General features: G+C 35.0%; 2 protein-coding genes across 2 annotated transcripts; both read right to left on the reverse strand.

Annotated features, from left to right (window-relative positions):
• Positions 1-6,176: 6,176 nt before the first annotated feature.
• Positions 6,177-7,358, reverse strand: FOBCDRAFT_187083 (beta-lactamase/transpeptidase-like protein; the record flags this gene model as incomplete). Its single annotated transcript, XM_054706408.1, has 1 exon — positions 6,177-7,358. One exon carries the CDS (start codon positions 7,356-7,358, stop codon positions 6,177-6,179), a length of 1,182 nt encoding a protein of 393 aa, XP_054562383.1.
• Positions 7,359-18,205: 10,847 nt separating this feature from the next.
• On the reverse strand, positions 18,206-20,720 carry FOBCDRAFT_204837 (uncharacterized protein; the record flags this gene model as incomplete). The annotated part of the gene is made up of 7 exons (XM_059609143.1): positions 18,206-18,466; positions 18,520-19,281; positions 19,387-19,714; positions 19,792-20,015; positions 20,069-20,344; positions 20,398-20,542; positions 20,611-20,720. 7 exons carry the CDS (start codon positions 20,718-20,720, stop codon positions 18,206-18,208), a joined length of 2,106 nt encoding a protein of 701 aa, XP_059467726.1.
• Between the last annotated feature and the right edge of the window lie 884 nt (positions 20,721-21,604).

Below are 21,604 nucleotides of genomic sequence, written 5' to 3' on the forward strand. Positions count from 1 at the left end.
GAGTCGTGCCATAAGTGATTACTAAAATGTTGCTGTAAATATAGGTCCTCTGTTAGAAAGGATTTCTATAGGTAATCTATATATACTAATAATATATTAGTAAAAAACATAAGAAAGTTCTTCTGCATCTATGGCTTCTCTGTAGGGTAGGTAGTAAGAGAACTTTGTGAGTTAGTTAATAATAACTATAATACTATTATAGAAGATTCTGGTTGAGGGTTCTTCTGATAAGGGTAGTTTGGTTATAAAGTCCATTGTGATTAAGTCCTAAGGTCGTTATGCTACTGGTAAGGGTTGTAGTTGTCTGTAAGGTTTGTGTCTTTGTGTTTTTGTTTTTATATATAAATTGTATTGTTTTATGACCTTTTTGATTTGTCCCTTTTTGAAATAGCGGTAGCCTAGTTCTTGAAGTTGTTTTATTGTTTTTGTGACTCCTTGATGTCTATGTAATGGGTGTGCGTGGATTTTATAGATAAATTCTTGTTCTATTCTTTCTTGCTTATCTTGGTCTGTGAGGGATTGTATCGGGTATCTCTATCCTTGTGGTTTTTTGTTTATAGATTGAGTATTTGTCTATGATTTGTCTGATTCGTTTATCTCGTCCTGATCCGAAATACTAAGAGAGATGGCTTGCGCTGGCTTCTTCGGGTTTCTCGTGTATGTCTCGGTGGTGTTCCTTTAATTGTTGCATCGAGATGTACTTCTTGAATCCGATGTAGTGTTGTTTTTCTTCTTCTGTTATTCCTCTGCGAGTTATGGCGATGGTTTTGATAGGTTGTGTGAACTGGTATTCTCTTTTGGGGTTAAGTTCTAGGAGTTGTTCTTTTGTCTTTATAGTTCCTGTGTTAAAGTCGGGTCGTCGGCTAATGGCGTCTGCGTATCTATTGTCTGTTCCCTTGTAATGCGCGATTGTGAAATCGAATTTATATAAGTACTTGGCATAGTATAGTTATCATCGGTTTAGTTTTTGCATCATTGCAAAGTAAGCTATGTTCTTATGATTAGTGAATACCTTAACTTGGTGTTTACTGCCTCTAAGGTAGTGTCAGAACTCCTTAAAATAGTTAATAATAGCTAAGAATTCTTTGTTGTAGATAGGATAGTTAAGTTCTGCTCTGTATATCTTATAGGAATAAAATGTAATTAGGTGTAATATCTTATTGTTGTGTTGCTGTCCTATTTGTCCTCCTAGGGCGAAGTCAGAAGCGTTGGTTTTGAGTTTAACTTGCCGGTTGGGGTTAAATATGGCTAGGATGGGTTTGCTAGTAATAGCTTCCTTGAGTTGTTTAAAAGCTTGTTATGCCTCCTTTGTCTATTTGAATTGTTTATCCTTTTTGGTGATTTCGGTAAGTAGGATAGTAATCTTGCTGAAATTCTTAATAAACTGCTGGTAGTAGTTGGCGAATCCTAAGAAGGATTGCGTTTCTTTTACTGATATGGGGTTTTTCTATTTAGCGACTGCGGCGATTTTTTATTTGTTTATCCTTATCTCATTGTATAAGATTTTATATCCTAGGTAGGTTACCTTTAACTGATAGAAATGACTTTTGGTGGGTTTGATAAGCATGTTGGCATCTTGTAATGCTTTTAGGACCTTGTGGACGTGTTCTGTGTGCTCTTCTTCTATGTTAGAGAAGATAAGGATATTATCTAAGTAGTAAACTACAAAGATATTAAGGTACTCTCGAAGTATGTTTGTGATTATGCGTTGGAATACTGCAGGTGCATTGGTTAATCTAAAAGGCATAACTAGATATTTGAATAGTCTGTATTTTATTTAAAAGGCCATTTTTTATTTGTTGCCTTCTTTGATTCGAATAAGGTTATAGGCGGATTTGAGATCAAGGGCTGTAAACTATTTCTTGCCGAATAGGCAGTCCTTGAGTTCTGTAATAAGCGGTAATAGTGTTCTGTCTTTTTCCGTGATCTTATTGAGTTATTGGTAATCTACTATAAGTCGTAGTTTATTTAAATTGGGTTTTGGTATGAATATGACTAGGTATCCTGCTGAGGATTTTGACGGTCTGATGTATCCTTTCCTTAGCATGTCATTTATCTATTCTCTGAGCGTTCCTAGCTTATCTTGAGATAAATTATAGATAGGGAAGAATTTTAGGTTTTTTCTATCCTTTAGTATAATTTCGATATTATAGTCTATGTATTAAGGTAACTTTGTGTTTAGTTCTTCTTGAAATAATTTCTTATAGATATGATACTCCGGTGGTATGTTCTTGAGTTGTTTATTAGATTCCTTTGCGGCAATCTGTTTTATCTGTTTGATGTCTTGGTCTAGTTGTTTGAACTATCCTTTGAGAAATGCTATTGTTTGTCTGATGCATTTAACCTTGCCTTTATGGTACTTGTGTTGTATTCCTTTTGGAATAGGCGGTACTTTACCGCGCCTATCTTTGCTGCTCTTATTAGTTAAAGTTTAAGATCTCGTGTTATAGCCTGAATTGCTTTTATTATCTGAAGGGTGATCTTTGTAGTTTACCTGGCTAGTTCTTTAGTTGAATTATGGGTTATAGCGTAATAGCCATGGGTATCTGAGTATTAGATTGTATCTTCATACTAGGATGATGTTAAAGTTAATGCCTTAGTTCTTTCTGTTAATGAATACTTTAAGGTAATTAATCTCTTTAGTGATATTTCCGTTCTCGTAGAGATAAGTTTCTCCTTGTCTGTTATGTACTGTATATGGGTTGTCTTTATCTCTCTATGGTAGCCTTAGTTTATTAACTGTTATAGGGGAAATAAAATTTATATTAGCTCTGCTATCTATAAGTGCACTTAGCTACTTGCCCTTAATTCTGACTTTTAATTCTAGGCAGGTTTATTAGCTTCTTTTTGTTGCTATTCTTAGAGCTTTCTCAGGGAGTTTAGCCTCTGATTTTTTGCCTATCTGTTACTCTGTTATAGATGGCATATGCTTTTTCCCTATAGATGGTTTATGCTGTATTTGCTCTTAGTGCAGTTAATGTTATTAGGATATTTATTCTAGGTGGCTAGTTTTTGCTGGTAAGTAGCTTCTATCTTTCCTACCTCGTGGTCTAGGATGATATCTGCTTTTTCTTCTTCGGTAAGGGGTCTTCCTTTTTCCTCCTTAGTTTATACTAATTGGTCTTGTAACTGCTGTTTGTCTAGCTGTTGGAAGATATCTTGTTTATCTTGGGATATTTCTTCTTCTTATCGGGTGATATCTTGGTTGATTTGACTAAGTTCTTTGTTAAATGACTTATCTTCTGTTATTTCGACTTTCTGCTATATATTCTGTCTCTATTAGGCGATGTGTCGGGAGTTCTAAATATGCGTTAGAGTTCTTTCTTGTGTCTCTATGTGAGCTTCTAGTTTTGCTACTTAAGATCCTCTGTATCTCTTTGTAACTTGGTATCCGAGTGTGTTGATAATTAAGTAGGGTTTCTGTTCTTAATGTTCTGGAACTTGCACTGGGAAATAGTTGTTTGCTATTTTGTCTTATTGGTGCTGTGTGTAATAGTGTTATGTATATGATATCTAAGATATCTGCTTGTGATTTAGGTGATTTGGGTACCTCCTTAGGTCCCTTTCGGCTTACATGCGTTCTTCTGGGGTTATAGGATCTTCTAATACTTTCTTAGTGTAAGCTTAGATGTAGATGCTATTATCTTATTCTGTGATTGCTTGTTCTTTAGTAAGTTCTATATACTTTTAGTGCTTATTAGTCTAGAAGTATTAGTTAAATTTATCGTATTATGGTATAATAGGGGTATCCTAGATTATCTTTTTATCTTTATTCTAGAGTTTCCTAGCGTCGGATTCTCTTTGAACTCTGCAGGATTCTAAGTAGTTCAGGTTATTAATATATCGGTTTAGTTGTTATATGACTTTAATAGGAATGTTGTTAATTTCCTGGTTGATTTTCTTAGTACTAGGTTTATTGTCCGGGTTAGGGGTAACTTCCTTTCCCTTTCTGATTATGAAAATGGATTTTCCTTTTGTAAGGTGCTATGTTTTTGCTTCAGGTACTGATACTTATTTGAGTTTAACTTCTAAATTCTGTTTTGCTTTTATTCTTTGTTGTTTTAGATGTTTGCTTTTTTTTCTTCTGAATTCGGGGTCTTTTTGTCTTTTTGTATTGTATGCTCTTTTCTTTTCCTTTTTCTCGTCTAGGCTTTGTGTGTGAACCGTTGCTATAAGGGCTGTGTGTCCTAGAATAGGTTGTTGTTCTGGTTTTATCTCGGGATAGTATTTTTTGAGAGTTTCTTTTTTATTAAGGAATGGGTTGTGTATGTAGATGTTGAGTCTGGGGTCTGATATGTCGTATCCTGTCCTGGTTATGTTGATGGTTTTGATTGCTATTTGCAGTTTGTTGCTTTTCTTGATTATGTTGATTTTCTTACCTTTAGGTATTGGTCTGTATTTCTGGTTAGTTTTAACGGGGTTCTTATATTCTTGTTTGTAATGTCCTTTCTTGCTATAGTTGTAGTAAGTGATTTTGGACTTATCTTATTTGGTTATTCTGATAGCCATTAGTCCTGCTTTGGTGCCATAGGACGTGTTGGTTTATTGAGCCCTTCCTTAATTGGTATGGTATCAGGGTTTATTATCTTATTGTCCCTTATTTCCTTATAAGTTATAAGTCTTTTATGCGAATTATCGGTTATTAATCCTGACTGCTATGTTAATATACTTAACTAGGGTCTTTGGTCTCTCTTCCTTCTATAGTTCGGCCTATACTGGTTCTTTTAGGATGTTAAACCATAAGGATATGAGGATATCTTGATCCTATGGTAGTTTACTGGCTAGTTATAGGAACTCTACTCCTACTATAGATGCTGAAGCGGTCTGTTTGAGTGTTTTGATTTTTCTTTTAGCTTGTCCTTTTTTGTTAATAGTGCCAAAAGCTATTCGTAGGGCTTCTTTGAATTCCTTATATCCTTTTTGCCTGAAGATTATAGTAGTTCGGGGTTGAACTAAGTGGAATAGATTCTAGGTGTAGTTGTCTATAATAGGTTGGAACTATTGGGCAGCGGTTTTAGTAAGTCTTCCTGTTATATATATGACTTAGGCGGAATCGTTTCGGAATTGGTTAGGATAGTAGGTAATGAATGCTTGTCCTTGGGTAAGGAACGTGGGTAACTTGCTAGGTGTTTTATCGAAAAGCTTAGGCGGGTTGGGCTTGAGGATTTCGCTAGGATCTTTGCTGTCTTGGGCGGCTAAAGCTAAGTTATATATTTCCTGTTGGGTGTTCTTTGCGCTTTGGTTCTATTGTTGCTGCAAGGCGGTGAATTCGTCTAGCATTTGGCGTATTTTATTTATTTCGTTGGTGATGTTCCTAAGTTGCTTGCGAAGTTGTTTGACCTCTAAGTCATTAGAGTCTTAGGATGCATCGTCTGCGTCTGCTATGTCCTGGTCTGTAGGGGGCCTGTCGGCTGGTATAGTTGTTGGCTGGGCCACAGGTCCCGGTGGGTTCACAGGTGCGGCTTAGGCTTATTGAGTAGGTGCTGCCGGGCAAGCAGGCATAGCCTGTCGGTTAGGTGCAGCTTGCTGCTGGTTGGGGTTGATGTTTGCAGATATTGCGTTTATATTGCTTAGCGTTATGCGGTACGGTCTGAATAAGAGCTATTAACGTGTGATGGTTGGTTTCTAACTATGGATAAACTAAGCTGTGCTAGGTTTATTGTTAGCAGATTACATAGGGCGTGATACTAAGCTTATTAAAGTGTTACGTCTCTTAATGGTAGATTCAATGCGTGTTAGGCTTAATTAATGTAAAGAAGTTTTATTGATAGCTGGTGAACTAGAATCTATGAAAGTGCTAATAAATGTGGTCTATATACTAAAGGTGATCTGGGAGGATCACTGAGGCAGTTAGATTACGGTGATCCTGGATTACGGTAGCTCCTGGAGCGTTGTGATCCCGTCTGCGAGGTGATCTTATCTCTGATTGGTCTGTAGCCGTGGAGGGGCTGATGCCTTGCATGAGTTTTTGTGGGGTATACGTGACGTAACTGCTAGGGTCGTAACATTTATGGCTATTTCTATTTAAGATATTAGGATGCTGTATTATACTTGCTTATCTGTTGCACTCGCTTATTATGTATATTAGGTATAATATTTATACTAAGGTAGTAATATTTGTAAATAAGACCTTATGTAAATAAACCTTCTCATGCCCTATTATGCAACACATAGCTTCAGGCAGCTATGGTAACCCCAAGTATCTCATAAATCGCCTTAATGAATGCTGCCGGGGAAGGATGCTCTTCACTTAGCATTCTGTTCATGGCATACGCGATTGTGAGCCTCCTATCGCTATCAATAACGACGATCGAACCGCCCCATCCACTACCCCACCCAACATTGCCCGCCGGCAGCTTGCCCTCGACGATTCCAGACCCAGGTCCGGTGAGGTAGATTCCAAGTCCGCGCCTCCCGCTCCGCATTGTCACTAAATCTGTCCCAATGGCATGCTCCGTAAGCGCCAGCTTCACCGTCTCAGCTGACAGCAAGCGATGGCCGCCTCCAGCACATGTGCCGCCGAGCGAGAAGCAGGAGAGGATCTTGACTAGTGCCCTAGCGTTTGTGTGGCCGTTGACTGAACCTAACGCGCAGGACCGCCAGAGCGCAGTGTTGGCGTCCTCGGCAACGAACGAAGGGTTACACAACGTGCGCACGATGATTGAGTCTTGCTCGAACCCCGCCTTGCTGAGCGCTTCTTGGATCGAAAGCCCCGGTGGAGGTATGACGGGGGCAATTCGGTTCCAGTCCTCCTTGCAACACCCGAGCTGGAAGTCCGCTTCCTCGCCCAGCGGCCGGTAAATCTCTTCCGTTATGAACTTGTCGATGGCCATGCCCGTCTTCCTTCGTACCAGTTCCCCGATGAGGAAACCTTGCGTCAAACCGTGGTATCCCATTGCGGTTCCAGGAGCCCATAGCGGTGTTTGGATCGCCAGCTTGTCGGTTGCCAACTGGACGTCGCATATATCCTCTAGCGTCATATCATCCTGCCACGCGCAGAGACCTGCTGTGTGAGCCAACACTTGGCCGACCGTGATCTCGGACTTCCCCTTCGCTGCAAACTTAGGCCAGTGCTGGGCGACCTTGTCATCGGGATGGAGGAGACCACGCGAGATCAGCATCAGAGCTGCGAGGTTGGTGACTAGTTTCGAGGTCGAGAAGACGTTCACCACAGTATCCCTTGTCCATGGTTTCTTGGTTGATGCGTCGGCGTAGCCGCCCCATAAGTCCACCACATTGTCGCCGTCGATATTCACGCAGAGACTCGCCCCGATGTCCTGTCCGGACGCGATGAATTCTTGCATCAAGTCGCGGAGCTTGACAAAACGGTCTTCGCAGTGGCCTTGGACTTGAGCCATCCTGATAGGTGTTATATGTGGCAGCAATTGAAGAATACAAGCAACGAGCCTCAATTGAGATGCGAGGAAGATATTGCACTGGCGTTAAGACAGGAAAGCTTTGTGCATGACCCTTTTATCCGAAGTCACGACTTATTAATAGCTTATTGGTTATGCACGTATATCCGGACCCATAAATACATCCTTGTACGGCGGTGAAGCTCACTCGGATCACTCGGATTTAATACCCACCTGTCGCTGGAGTAGTCTGTTCTCCTGTTATAAGAGATCTAAGTAGTGGGAAACCTGGCCAACTGTTGATGGCATAGATTACTCCAGACTATCTACTTATAATTACAGTAATTAGAGCAGTCTACAGAGCCATTTAGGCTAGCTTTTTGGTACCTCGTTCAAGTTATTTGCAGCTGAGACTTGTGGCTGAGAGCTAAATTAGTGTGCTCCACCGACCAATACAGACAATACGAACATCACCAACACGACCAATACGACTTGTGGAGAAACCAGCACTTTACTACCCTGCAGAATTTGCGATATCTGCAAAAAATACTGCGAGAAGCATTTAAATAAGGGCACAAGTGGGAGCTGAATACAGTATGAACTTGTCCTAGAGCAGGTTCCATCGGGTCTCGATTAATCCGACGTAATTTGTTTCTTACTCGCACCTTTTACAATCGAGACTGGTGGCTGAAAGCCGATAACACTAAAGAGAACTTAGCGGCTTTTATGACATTCGCGATTATCTCTTTGACCGGCACAAGACTGCAACGAGGTCACGACAGGGTTAGGTAGATATCTATTAGAGGAAAAAGTAGGGCACCTATTCTTATGTGTATTAGAATGTGTTAGGTTATAACACTTTCCACTTAACCTTATACCAAACTCGCTTTCTAATATGCCCCTTAGCCACTAATTCCTTAATATTAAACTTAACACCTTCTTAGTCTAAGGAAAGAGGCCTTTTATAATATTCTTAGCTATAGTTATCTTACTAAGGGACTCTTATAATAGTTTTTTCCTTATTATTTATCTAGGTAGATAAGATAATATTTTTAGGAGTCTTATTACTTTTCCTAGCTAGTACTTCCTAAGATAGTATATTAATATTAATAGATTTATGAATACTAGCTTTATTATATTTCTTTATAGTATTTAAAGTAATGAAAAGAGAGTTATATATCTACTATTATAATAGTTAGTATTAATTATTATATAAATTAGGATAAATTATTATATCTTAATCTTTCTAAAAACCTATTATTCTTTAGGCAGGACTATTAAGGGCTGTATATTCCCTAAGTTTATTATTTAGGTATATTTCCACTTAGGATATAGCCAGACTAATTATAATATCTATTAAAATAAATAAAAGGGGTATATTATATATAGATAGTGCAGTATTTATATAACTAGTAATACTAAAGCTATAGGAAGATATTAACTCTTAGGAAGGGCCTATTAATCTAAAAGATAACTACTGCTTTAGGTTATCTAGATAGGTATTATAGAAGTTATATTAAGGTTATAATATATTTATCTTATCCTTTTCTTTAGATTTATTATTATAATATTATACTTTCTTAATCTTTATAGGCAGTATATTATTATCCCCCTATCTTAGCCTTTTATAACTTTTATTATTATTACTACACTTTATACTAAAAGTAACTTAAAGATAGAATTATAAGTCTAATATAAAACTATAATTTCCTAGGTAGTAGCCATATTAGCATAGATATTTTAAGGATATAATTACTTTTATAAGCACTTTAATATAATCTTAAATATAATTAAGCCAGGTCTATTATATTTAAGATTAATATATTTATATAAAAGCTTATATTTACTTATCTCCAAGGCAGAATAGGCAGTAACTAGCTCTGGTAAGGTATAATAGTTAGTTTCTAACTATAGATAAACTATTACGACCCTAGTAGTTATATCACGTGTACCCCACAAAAACCCTATACAAGGTGCCCGCCGGAGAAGACCCACCTAACTTATATTAACTAACTAACGCTCTTATTATATTGGAACGACGAATGTTAGAATACTATGCGCCAGGAATGCTATGCGCTAGGAACGATTCGACCTAAGAACTTATCATTCCTTATATAATCACTTTAGTATATATATATATATTTATTTAGCAGTAAATAGAACTTAGCTTACTAGCTATTAATAAAGCATCTTTATATTAATAAGCCTAATATATATTACTTAATTATTAAGAGATATAATACTTTGCATCGCTTAGTATTATGCCCTATGTTATCTGCAAATATAAACCTAGTACGGATTAGTTTACCTATTTAGAAACCTAACTATTATATATTAATAGCTCTTATTTAGACTATACTGCATAACACTAAGTAATATCTATATAATAGTACCTGCTACTCTAAGCCGCCCTTTAACTGCAGGACGTACCTAGCATAGTACCCCCCCTGAGGAAGTATAACCCCTTGCAGAAGAACTGCAGGAGGTTCTAATAGAAACGGACGAAGAAGATGAGATTTAGAGTCCTCCTATCTACCCGAACTCCTATAAGGATAAGGTTAAGAAACTTAAGAAAAGACTTTATAACCTAGGAAAATAGCATAATACCCTCTTAGATAACGCCAAGAATAACGCTAAGATCGCGCAGAACAGGATCAAGGCTTTAGAGAAGAAGGTAGCTAACCTCGCCGAGATAGCAGACTTACTTAGAAAAACAGCTGAGAATAGTTAGAAGCTATATAAGGAATATATTAAGTATACTATAGCTCTTACTGCTACCGGAAAAGATCCTAGAGAGATCCTTAGACCCTATTAGCCTAATTCGTTTAATAGTAATACTAATAAATTATAAGGATTCCTTACTAGCCTTTAGAGCTACTAGATATACTATTTAATTTAATTTACTACTAAAGAATTAAGGGTTTAATATAGAATAGGATTCCTTAAGGATAAAATACTATATATAATAAAACCTATAATCTGCAATTATATTAATAATCTACTTAATAAATAGAAGTAAATAACTAAGTATATCTATAAAAAATATAAATATTTCAAATTTAAACTTTAAAATACCTTTAGAATTATAAATAAGAAATAAATAGCAAAAATAAAGATCTAGTAACTTAAATAAAGAGGATTAGCCGTAGACTACCTAGCCGAATACTACTACTAGGCAGCTAAGTTAAACTAGGATAAAGAAGCCTATATAGCATAAGTATACTTAGGACTTAAGTTAAGGTTAAAGATACCATAGTAAATATTAGACCTAAGCCTAAGGATTTAAATAAACTTACTAATATTACTATAGAAATTAATAACTAGTAGTATAAATAATACAAGGAAAAATAGGCTAAGAAACACAGAGGATTATATAACCCTCGGTGAAATACTAAATAGTAAAATACTAATTAAGGATATAAGAGATATATTAATATATAATATAAGACTAAGCCTAGACCTATAGTTCTTAGGGCTATACAGCAAGATAATAACAAGAGACCCTGCGATATATCTAAGGTTAAATATTATAACTGCAATTAATTTAGACATATTGCCAATAAATACCTAGAACCTAAGAAACCTAGAGACCCAAATAGAGGTAAGTAAATACTAGGAGTAATTAATAAATAGGACCCCTAGATAGCTATTAGGACCTAGATGCTAAGGATAACACAGAGCCTATATAATATGGCAGAAACCACCGCCCTATATAGAGACTATACGCCAAGGAAGGAATAGAATCTATACCTAAATAGCTTAATCTAATAACCTAGGGAATTATTCCTAGATAAGTAAGAAATACTAAATAAATACTATAAGGATCTTATAGAAAAAGAAAGACTAGTGCTAGGATACTTAATAATACTGCAACATACTAATAAGGAGAAAAAGGAATAAAAAAGAATACTAAAAAATCAATGCCACGCAGTATGTATAAAAACGGAAGCCGAGTATCAAGAACATATATAAGAATATTCTATAAAGAAGAATAAATAGTAAAATAAATAAAAAATACAGGAAGAAGAGGAATAGTAATAATAATACGCAGAAGGAAAACTTAGAGTAACTAAGACCCTAGGTATAGTAAGAAAGCAAAGACTTTTAAAATAAGAAATCAGAGAGTACCTTAAAGGTCTATAGGAGAAAGGAGCTACCCCTAATAAGGGTAAGCAGCCTAAAGCACTCTAATAGATTGATAATATTCTAGTTAGAACTACTCTATAAAGTACTAAAGAAGCTTAGAAAAAAGAATATAAAGCCGGAAATTATATCTGCATAAAGAAGTATTAGAATGCCTAAAGTATAGGATATAGAGGAGGAGTAGCTAGATAAGTAATATAAGACCTCTGCAAATAAGATAAATAACTTAAATAAAAGTAGAAATAGAAGTATAAACTACTTTATAATAAATTCGAAAGCCAGATATATATCTTATATAAAGATTTCTGCCTATAGGGAGCCAGAGAATATAGAAATACTAATAAATTAGAAATAATACTAGTTAGAGTATATTATATTAATAATACTATAAATCCACTATATAAGGAAGAAAAATATAACCTATAGGATAACATTTAGATACTTCTTACCTATAAATAATATAAGTATATATTATAAATCTCTTATAAGTATTATTAGTATAATATATATAAATAAGAAAAGCTTAATAATAACTATTTTCTAATTATAATTCCTAGAATACCTAATAATAAACCCTATCTTAAGAAAGAAATAAAAGGATATATACCTTTTATCTAGCATAATAATCTCGGAGTATTAGAACTATAATTTAATATGGCCTATTACCGCGAGATTTAGAAGAATAAAAACCTCCGCCAAGGAATTAAATAAATAACGCAAGGAATCACAGAAGCCGAGAAAGAGTTTAAAGCCCTAACCTTAGAAGAAATCTAAAAAGGAAAGATTAAGTTTATTAATCTAGGAAAATATAATTGCAGGGAAAAAGACAAGTATGCATAGGAAGCTTATAAATAACTAGAAAAGTATTTCTATAATAAGGAATATTTAGAGTAAGATTATATCCTTAAATCTATTAACCTTAGTAAAAGATCCAATTAGGTCCTAGTTAGTAATAAACTTAAAGAAGAGTTAACTATAAAAGAATAATAGAGATAAGAAACTAGATAGTTAATAAGGAAATAACTAGAAGATAAGGAAACCTTAGGAAATAAGTTAGAAGATACCCCTAAATGCTATAAGGGACTTAACTGCAATAATAAGGATTGCAAATTACTATACCTTATAAACTTAGGAAAAGCTATATACTTCTTATAATAATAGAGCCATAGGAATGCAATAATATAAGATAAGAAAGACTTAGACCTATAAGTACTCTAGGAGTTATATAAGATAATAAACCTAATTGCCTAGTGTTATAAGCTTAGATTAAGGGAAGATAGCTAAATGCATAGATTAACTATAAAGTAAAGAAGAACTTTATTAATTTAAGGATAGTTATAAAGCTAGGACTACTATAGAAAAGGAAGTAACTATTATACTAACTAGTAAACGCAGAAGGATAGTACTTTAATTATAATAATAGTATTATAGATTAAGAGATTAATTACCTTAAGGTCTATATCGGAGGAAAGAATTAAGGGATAAGCTTTAATATCATACCTTTAGGAGAGAATATAGATATTCTACTTAGTATAAACTAGCTTAGATAATAAAACCTGCATATCAACTAAAAGACCGGCCAGGTTACCTTTCTTAGTAACCCTAATAGCAATAGTAAAATAATTATAATAAGCAAGAAGAGATCTTAATCTACGACTAAAGGAGAAAGCATAGAACGGCATAAAATAAAGATTTTACTACCTCTAAAAAGAGTATAATATAAGTATAAGAGAGGCCAGAGAAATAAAACAGAGATCTTAGGTATTCTCTAATAATAAGATCTACAAAAAGACAGACTACTAACTATAAGCTAGGACTAACTAAAAAATATTCTAGAAGAATATTAGATATATAATAAACTATTTAGAGAAGAATTAGAAACAGGAGTCCCTAAATATAGCTAATAGGACTATAAAATTAATCTTATAGATAATAACTTACTATTTTAGAAGTTATATCTATTTAATAAAAGAGAGCTATAAGTATAAAAAGAATATATTAATAAGATGCTAGTAAAGGGCTATATTAGGGAATCTAGCTTATTCTCTGTATTATTTATATTCTTTATACTAAAGAAAAATAGAAAAGATAGACTTATTATTAACTACTAACTAATTAATGCAAAAACCATTAAAGACTAAACCCTACTTCTGCTTATTATAAAACTTAAGGATTAGTTATAAGGCAAAAAGATCTTTACTGCTTTAGACCTAAAGGGAGTATATAATCTAATCCATATTAAGAAAGGAGATAAATAAAAAACGGCATTTAGAACTAAATTCGGACTTTTCAAATATATAGTAATACTATTTAGTCTTACTAATATACCTATAACGTTTTAGCAGATAATTAATAGTATACTTCAATAATATCTTAATATCTTCATAGTTTATTACCTAAATAATATCCTAATCTTCTCAGATAATAAAGAAGAATATAGGGAATATATCTATAAGGTTTTAAAAATACTATAAGATGCTAAGCTACTAGTTAAACTAGAGAAAAGTTACTTTTATATTATAAAGGTAGATTTTTTAAGATATATTATTATACCTAGAGAAATCTAAATAAAGAAGAAAAAAGTATCTATAGTAGTAGAATAGAAAGTACCTAATAACATTAAGGAAATGCAAGCCTTCTTAGGCTTTACTAACTACTATAAATAATTTATTAAGGATTTTAGTAAGATTATAAACCCTTTAATAGAACTTATAAAGAAGGATAAACCCTTCGCCTAGAATAATAAGGCATAAAAAGCCTTTAACAGGCTTAAATAATTAATCCTTAGTAAACCTATACTAGTAATATTCAATTTAGATAAAGAAATTAAACTAAAGATAGACTTATTAGATTTTGCACTAGGAGGATAAATTAGTTAATAAGATAACGCAGGAAAATTACACCTTATTGCCTTCTATTTATATAAGCTGCACGGAGTAGAACTTAACTACCTAATCTATAATAAGGAGTTCCTAGCAATTATTAACTATTTTAAGGAGTTTAGATACTATTTAATAGGAAGTAAGTATTAGGTTAAGGTTTACACTAACTATTAGAACATTTCATACTTCGCCATAATATATAAACTTAACCGGCAATAGCTATATTATGCAGAATACTTATGCGAGTTTAATTTTATAATTATTTACTGCAAAGGATCTAAAAATGGAAGAGTAGATGCAATTAGTTAACGACTAGATTATAATACTAGCACTATTAAAGCAAAAGAATAAGTACTAAAAAAGAATAACAAGGGAGAATACCAATTTACCTAGTAAATATAAATATTAGGATAGATAGAAGTAGAGGTAACTAAAGAAATCCCAGGGGATTTATAGGAATTTATCTAAGAATTCTATATATACCTACTACATAGATACTAAGGTGTCACTAAGACCTTTAAAAGACTATTGCAGTAAGGCTATAAGGTCTTAAGAAGAGAAGTAGAGAAAACAGTTAAATAATATAACCTCTGCATAAAAACTAAGTTATAATAATATAAACTATATAGAGAACTATAGCTGCTACTAGTAGCATAATAACTATAGGATTTAATTATAATAGATTTTATAATTAAGCTACCCCTATTAGAAGAACCCTTAACCGGAATCTTTTATAATAGTATTATAGTTATAGTAAATTAACTTATAAAGTTCTTATACTACCTACCCTATAGGGAGGCAATAGATACAAAAGAACTTATATATATCTTCTATAGAAATATCATTAGTATATATAGGTTATTAATAGAAATCCTTTCAGATAGAAGACCTATATTTGCAGCTAAGTTTTGGCAAGTACTTATAGCACTACTAGGACTAAATTACCGGCTTATTATAGTATTTAGACCTTAAGTAGATAAGCAGATAAAATAAATAAATTAGGTACTAAAATAATACCTTTAGTATTATATTAACTACAAATAGAATAATTAGGTCGAAAAGCTATTATGCGCCTAATTAGTATATAACACCGCCTATAATAAAAATATAAAGCTTATATTAGCCTATGCTAATTTTAGATTTATGCCAGATATATATTATAATATATAAAAACCTAAAACTACTAACCCTGTAGTAATTATTAAGAGTAATAATTTAAAAAATCTATATAATAAACTCTAAATAGAACTAGAATTTATAAGAAAAAGGATATAATAGTATTATAACCCTAAGAGAGTAGGAGGTCTTATCTTTTCAGAGGGAGATATAATATACCTATCTATAAAAAATATTACTATAAAATAACTAAGTTATAAACTTAACTTTAAATATATTAGACCTTATAAGATTATTAAGAAGGTCTTAAAGAATAACTATAAATTAGACTTATTATTAAAAGTTAGGCTCTATCTAATCTTTTATATTTTACTACTTAAATTAGCAAAAGGCATAATATAAGTTAAAATAGATAATAAACCTATAGAAGTTAAAGGACTAAAAGTTTATAAAGCAGAGGAAATTAGGGATATATAAAAGATCGATAGGCAAATAAAGTACCTAGTAAAATAGAAAAACTACCTAGAAAGCGAAAATATATAAGAACTACTAAAACACCTTGCTAGTGCTTAACAACTCCTAAAGAAGTTCTACTAGAATTAAATAAAGGCAAAGTATTAAGAAAATTATCCCCTAAACTAAGGGCAGACTAGTTAATATCATTTAGGACATAGTTAACTTAGAGGTCCTTAACTAATACATTCTTATAAGCATCTAATATTAATAATAGGTTATCTTATTGCTCTACCTCTTATAAACCCTAATAAGTAGCCTTAGAATACTTCTCTCTTACTCTAGTTTTAATTTTGCAAATATGCAATAAATAACCAGCAGCAGCAGCTAAACAGGACTATAAGGCAGTTATTTCCTTATAAAGCCTAAGTAAATCCTTACTTACTTTATCCTTATTATTTTCTAACTTCTTCTCCTGCTTTATTAAAGTTATAACTTAAGAAAGTTAATACTCTAGGAAATAGATAATAAGGCTGCAAAGAATAACTTACAAGAAGAGGCAACCTACATGCTATTATAGGATTTTTTACTCTAGATATACTTATTATAATAACTAGAATCTGCAGATATTACGCACTGCTTATTCCCACGGAAACAATAAGTATAAGGCATTTTGGCTTTATCTCTAAAGTTGCAGATAGAATTAGCTAGTGCAGTAATCTTATACTTCTTACGAATTTACTTAAGCTCTTTATTAACCTCGCGAGATTAATGAGATTTGCAAGAATACTATTTAGAAATATGGTTAGATATTACGCAATATAATAATAAAAGGGTTAAGTTAGAACTAACTGAAAAAAGGATTTTAGCGGCCAGGATAATAGGTCTTAGGGATAAGACCTAACGGAGGGGAGAGATTATGTTATAACCCTAGTGGTTATGTCACATATACCTTATAAAAACCCTATATAAGGTGCCTGCCGGAGAAGACCTACCTAACTTATATTAACTAACTAATACTCTTATTATATTAGAATGATAAATATTAGAATGCTGCGCGCTAAGAATGCTGCGCGCTAGGAATAATTTAACCTGAGAACTTATTATTCCTTATATAATCACTTTAGTATATATATATATATTTATTTAGCAGTAGATAGAACTTAGCTTACTAGCTATTAATAAAGCATCTTTATATTAATAAGCCTAACATATATTACTTGATTATTAAGAGATGTGATACTTTGCATTGCTTAGTATCACGCCCTACGTTATCTGCAAATATAAACCTAGTATGGACTAGTTTACCTGTTTGGAAACCTAACCGTTACATAAACGAAGCGATGCTAGGTTTATTATTAGCAGATTATATAAGGCGTAGTACTAAGTGTTATTAAAGTATTATATCTCTTAATAGTGGATTTAATATATATTAGGCTTAATTAATATAAAGAAGTTTTATTAATAGCTAGTAAGCTAGAATTTATAAAAGTATTAATAAATATAATTTATATACTAAAGGTAGTAATTATATAATTATAATTATAGTTATAATCTTATAATAAGATTATAATTAAGGTTATAATCTTATATAGGTAATTATAGTTAAGAGTATAATTATATTAAAGATTTTTAATAATAGGCTAAAAAATATAGAATATATATAATATAACTATAAGGTTATAATATAAGGACCCTGCTATAGGTCAGAGGATTATATTATATTAGAAGTCTATTTAGGTAATTTAAATAATATTAATAATATATTTCTTAGGTCTTAATACTATAGAAGTATTTATTATAAAAGAAGCAAAGCTCTAAGAAGCTATTAATTTCTATAGTAACTATTTTATAATAATTATTTATATATTACTAATTATAGGCAGATTCTCTATTTTTGCATTAATACCTTTCTGGTTCTAGTCCTGGCTAATACTTATTATTATAGCGCTTTTAGTAAAGGGCCAGTATGTCAGAAAGTACTGCAAGGCCTAAGAACACAGTCCACTGACTAATCGCTCAAATGTACAACATCCACATGAGTTTTAGCTCCGGCCCATTATTAGGTGTTATCGAGGACAGAGATACTTATATGGGAGGTAGTTCCATCACTGGCCATTTGGATCGACAATTTCATAATATAAGCCTAGGTGCATAAGTGAGTGTTGAGTGTGAAATTTGAATTAATTCAGGAAGTTTTATAGAGGCTATGTGATGTAGCTATGGAGGTTATAATGATAACAAATTGAAGCAATATTAATTACGCTTTAATACCTCCACCTTAACCCTTACATCTTTTGCAATCTCCTGAGCACCCTCAAGCTTTTTAATATCACTGTTCAGTTGCTCTCTTAGCTGACCTGTCTTTTTGTCCTCTTTGGTAATGTCGCTGACTTCCTGTCTTGGAAGGCCGAGAACATATTCGGTCGTCATCTTGATCAAAGGGCCATCTTTATCCATAACAAAACCCTCCACTATGGTTTGGGTGACATGACTAATGAATGACTCCAGGGAAATCTATATTTAATCAGCAAATCTGGGCTTCAACTGTGGCCGGATTCGACCCTTACCCCGTAGTATACTTTGAAAACATCGTGGATATCATACATCATTTTACCTTGGTTTGAAAGATCCATACTTGTCCACATCGTACTCAAGGTCTGGGTTGAAATAAGGTCTTGAGCCTCTTCACCGCCGGTCCCTTTGTAGAAAGCTCTAGCGTATCTCAACATACGCCAAGCTTCCAGTTTGGTCCTGAACTCGTTATTGGTGGTTTGAAGGAGCTCCTTTTGAGTTTCTTGCTCGCAGTACCTATCCAGCTCTTGTTTGGTTTTGTTCAATGTCTCACAAAACATCGAATGGAGACGGCATTTGAGCTCATGATGCAAAATCATGGTGCCTTCAGAGTCTGGGCAAACAGATCGCAGAATCTCCTCATAGCTTGACTTCATTGCATCTTTGACTCTGTCCAAGTGCTCTTGTGCTATGGAGCCCCACTTGGAAACTTGGACTCGATAGATGACAGGGTAAATGTCTGAGTTTATCACGCCAGGCGGCTGAGATGCCCCGAATCTGCGAAGTTTGCTCGTCACTGTATCCACAAACTTGTCAAAGGACTCGACATGCTCATGCTCCTCAAATGCCGGGATTGCTTTCAACTCCTCCGTGTAATCCTCCAGTTTGGGGGTCGGGAATAAAATTTGTCGCGCCGTTCCCGGCTGCTCCTGTTTTTTGTCGATGAAAGCTCCGTAATTGGAGCAAACGGCCCTCGGGTCCACGCCCTCATCGTCAAACCTCCAGAACCCACCAACCCATCTCATGACATTGTCAAACTGGGTATTGATATCATTCAGCTCTCGTCTCAGGTCCATAGTCTCTCACTCAAGTAATCCTGGGCGTCTGAGAGCTAATGTGCATTTGGAGGAGTACTGGCGTACGAAACGGTTGAGATACTCCTGTTGCTGGCTATCATTGAGTCGAGGTTCCCCCATGTTTTTGAGATTGTCACGCTTCTCCTTGAGTCTTGAATTTATATCATTCTCGAGCCTTGGAAATGCCTTTTCGATTTCACAAGTAAGAATCTCCCCAGGATGATCCATACAGCCCGGACTTGAGGGCCAACTGACTGCTCGTTCGGCTTCTTCGCGGTCCGCTTTGTCGCACTTTGTAAAAACGCCAACGAGTCGCCTTTTGTTTGATATATGTTCCTTGCAAATCTGATAGGCCCGTTGATTACCCAGGTCAGAAGTTGCGGGTATCGTGCATCTAGCTTACGATTAGTCTTCGACTGCGCTTTGATGCGCTTTGTACTTGGCAATATCATGTGGGGGTAAAAAACTTACATTATAGTGTTTTCCGGTCTTGAGATGTATTGCTTAGCTAGTTCATGTGTCCCAAGGGGCTCTGGTTCATTGACACCATATTCTGAGGAGATGAGACCAGGAAGATCCAAGATGTTGAAAAGAGATCTGTTAGGTCCTGAAAGTTCAACTCTCACAATATCCGGCACAAAGTTCTTTGCCCCTGTGCCCTGGCCCTTTCTAATGCCGATATGGTTCTCAGAGAGCTGAAAATACTGGTCAGCACTCTATATACCCCCATCAAATGGCAATCACTCACATCCTCAAGTGCAGCTTTGGATGCATCCATGGTCAAAGTATCTCCCTCTAGACGGTAATTATCTGCGGCAGCATCAGCTCGTTGTAAGCCGTTCACATCTTGTGGTGCTCGCTCTAAGGAAATACGAAATCGCTCCCTACTGTCCTGTGCAGTACGGCGCGAAACGACCCGAATCGGAAAGTGTGTACCAATTCCAGCCATGACGGGGAATGAAATGTCAGTCAATGTTCTGAGCAAGGATGATTTGCCAGAAGATTGTTCCCCTACGACGACGAGCTGGGCATCATCAGCTTGGAATTCGCCAGAGTAACATGAGAGTTTAGGCATACCTGTGGAATATCCAAGTATTCGTGGGAGCCCCAAGCTTGAAGCCTATCAATAGCATCGAAAAGAATTTGCCGTTTCTCGTTATCAAACGGATCATCAACAACTGTTGGAGAATCATCATCCTTATCTCCGCTAGTAGTTGATGAACTTGAGGGGTAACACTAGCCATTCCTTCAGATGGACTTGGGTCTTGTGAACCAGGAGAATCAGCAGACGTGGAGCGGCGGTTCTCATAGCCAGTCGCTGTCTCTACCGTTTCAGAAGACATGTTACTATGGCTCATACTCTGAAATGAGTTTGAAGAAGGGTTGTTGTTCAAAGACATCTGGGATCGTTGGGAAGTTTACTTTGTGAGGGGCTAGGTTTAAGGTAGTGTAGTTTGTCGGCAGAGTTGGGAACGCGACCCAGGGAACAATCTCAGGAGGGGTTGTACTATATATAAGTACGCTATGACCGGCTGTCATGCCTCTTCAACTTTCGGAGCTTTTACTTATGTGGAATGATGCCGGTTGGCGCAGCTGGTTTTGCTTTTTGGCTCATGGGTATTTTACAGCTCTCTTCAACGACCAACAGCCAACAAGTATCATGGAGGCTTCCGCAGACACCCCTGGCTGGAACAGCTTCCGCATGAGCAATTCTGATACGAGTAATGATCCGTCGACTTCACATAACAGACTGACTCAATTACCTTGTACAAACTAACTAATCCTGAATGATTGTTCGCTTTGGCATTTGTGAGTGGGTGCCCCATTACTAAGTAGGGTTTTTTCTTAACAAGTTAGAACTACCTTTCCGAGATAACGCCGCAGACATATTAGCTCGGAGAGACACCAATAGCACCACCAGTAGAACTGATCCACTCCTCGAGCACGTGAAAGTGGTTAATCCTCCCCCAGCTCAATAATTTAGCGTCATTACGATTCTTTGGTACGCACAGTTACAATCACAAGGAAGCAAGCACTGCCAAGCTTTGTAGATGCGAATAGGGGTGGCTCATAGCTGAGACTCGTGGGAAAATACACCATGATGCTGGTGGCATAAGTTTTAGACACACCTTGGATGAGTTTAGTTTGAGGATAGCCTAACGGTTTACAAGGGAATCCTCATATACAGCAACGAGTTTATCATGGACATAGCTTAAACTCTGACTACTTAAAGATCACCTCACATTTGATGAAAATGGACAGACGAATAGATCAGACACCCCCT

The sequence above is a fragment of the Fusarium oxysporum genome, chromosome VIII, assembly GCF_013085055.1.
Source record: "Fusarium oxysporum Fo47 chromosome VIII, complete sequence".
In the NCBI taxonomy this organism is placed as follows: domain Eukaryota; kingdom Fungi; phylum Ascomycota; class Sordariomycetes; order Hypocreales; family Nectriaceae; genus Fusarium; species Fusarium oxysporum.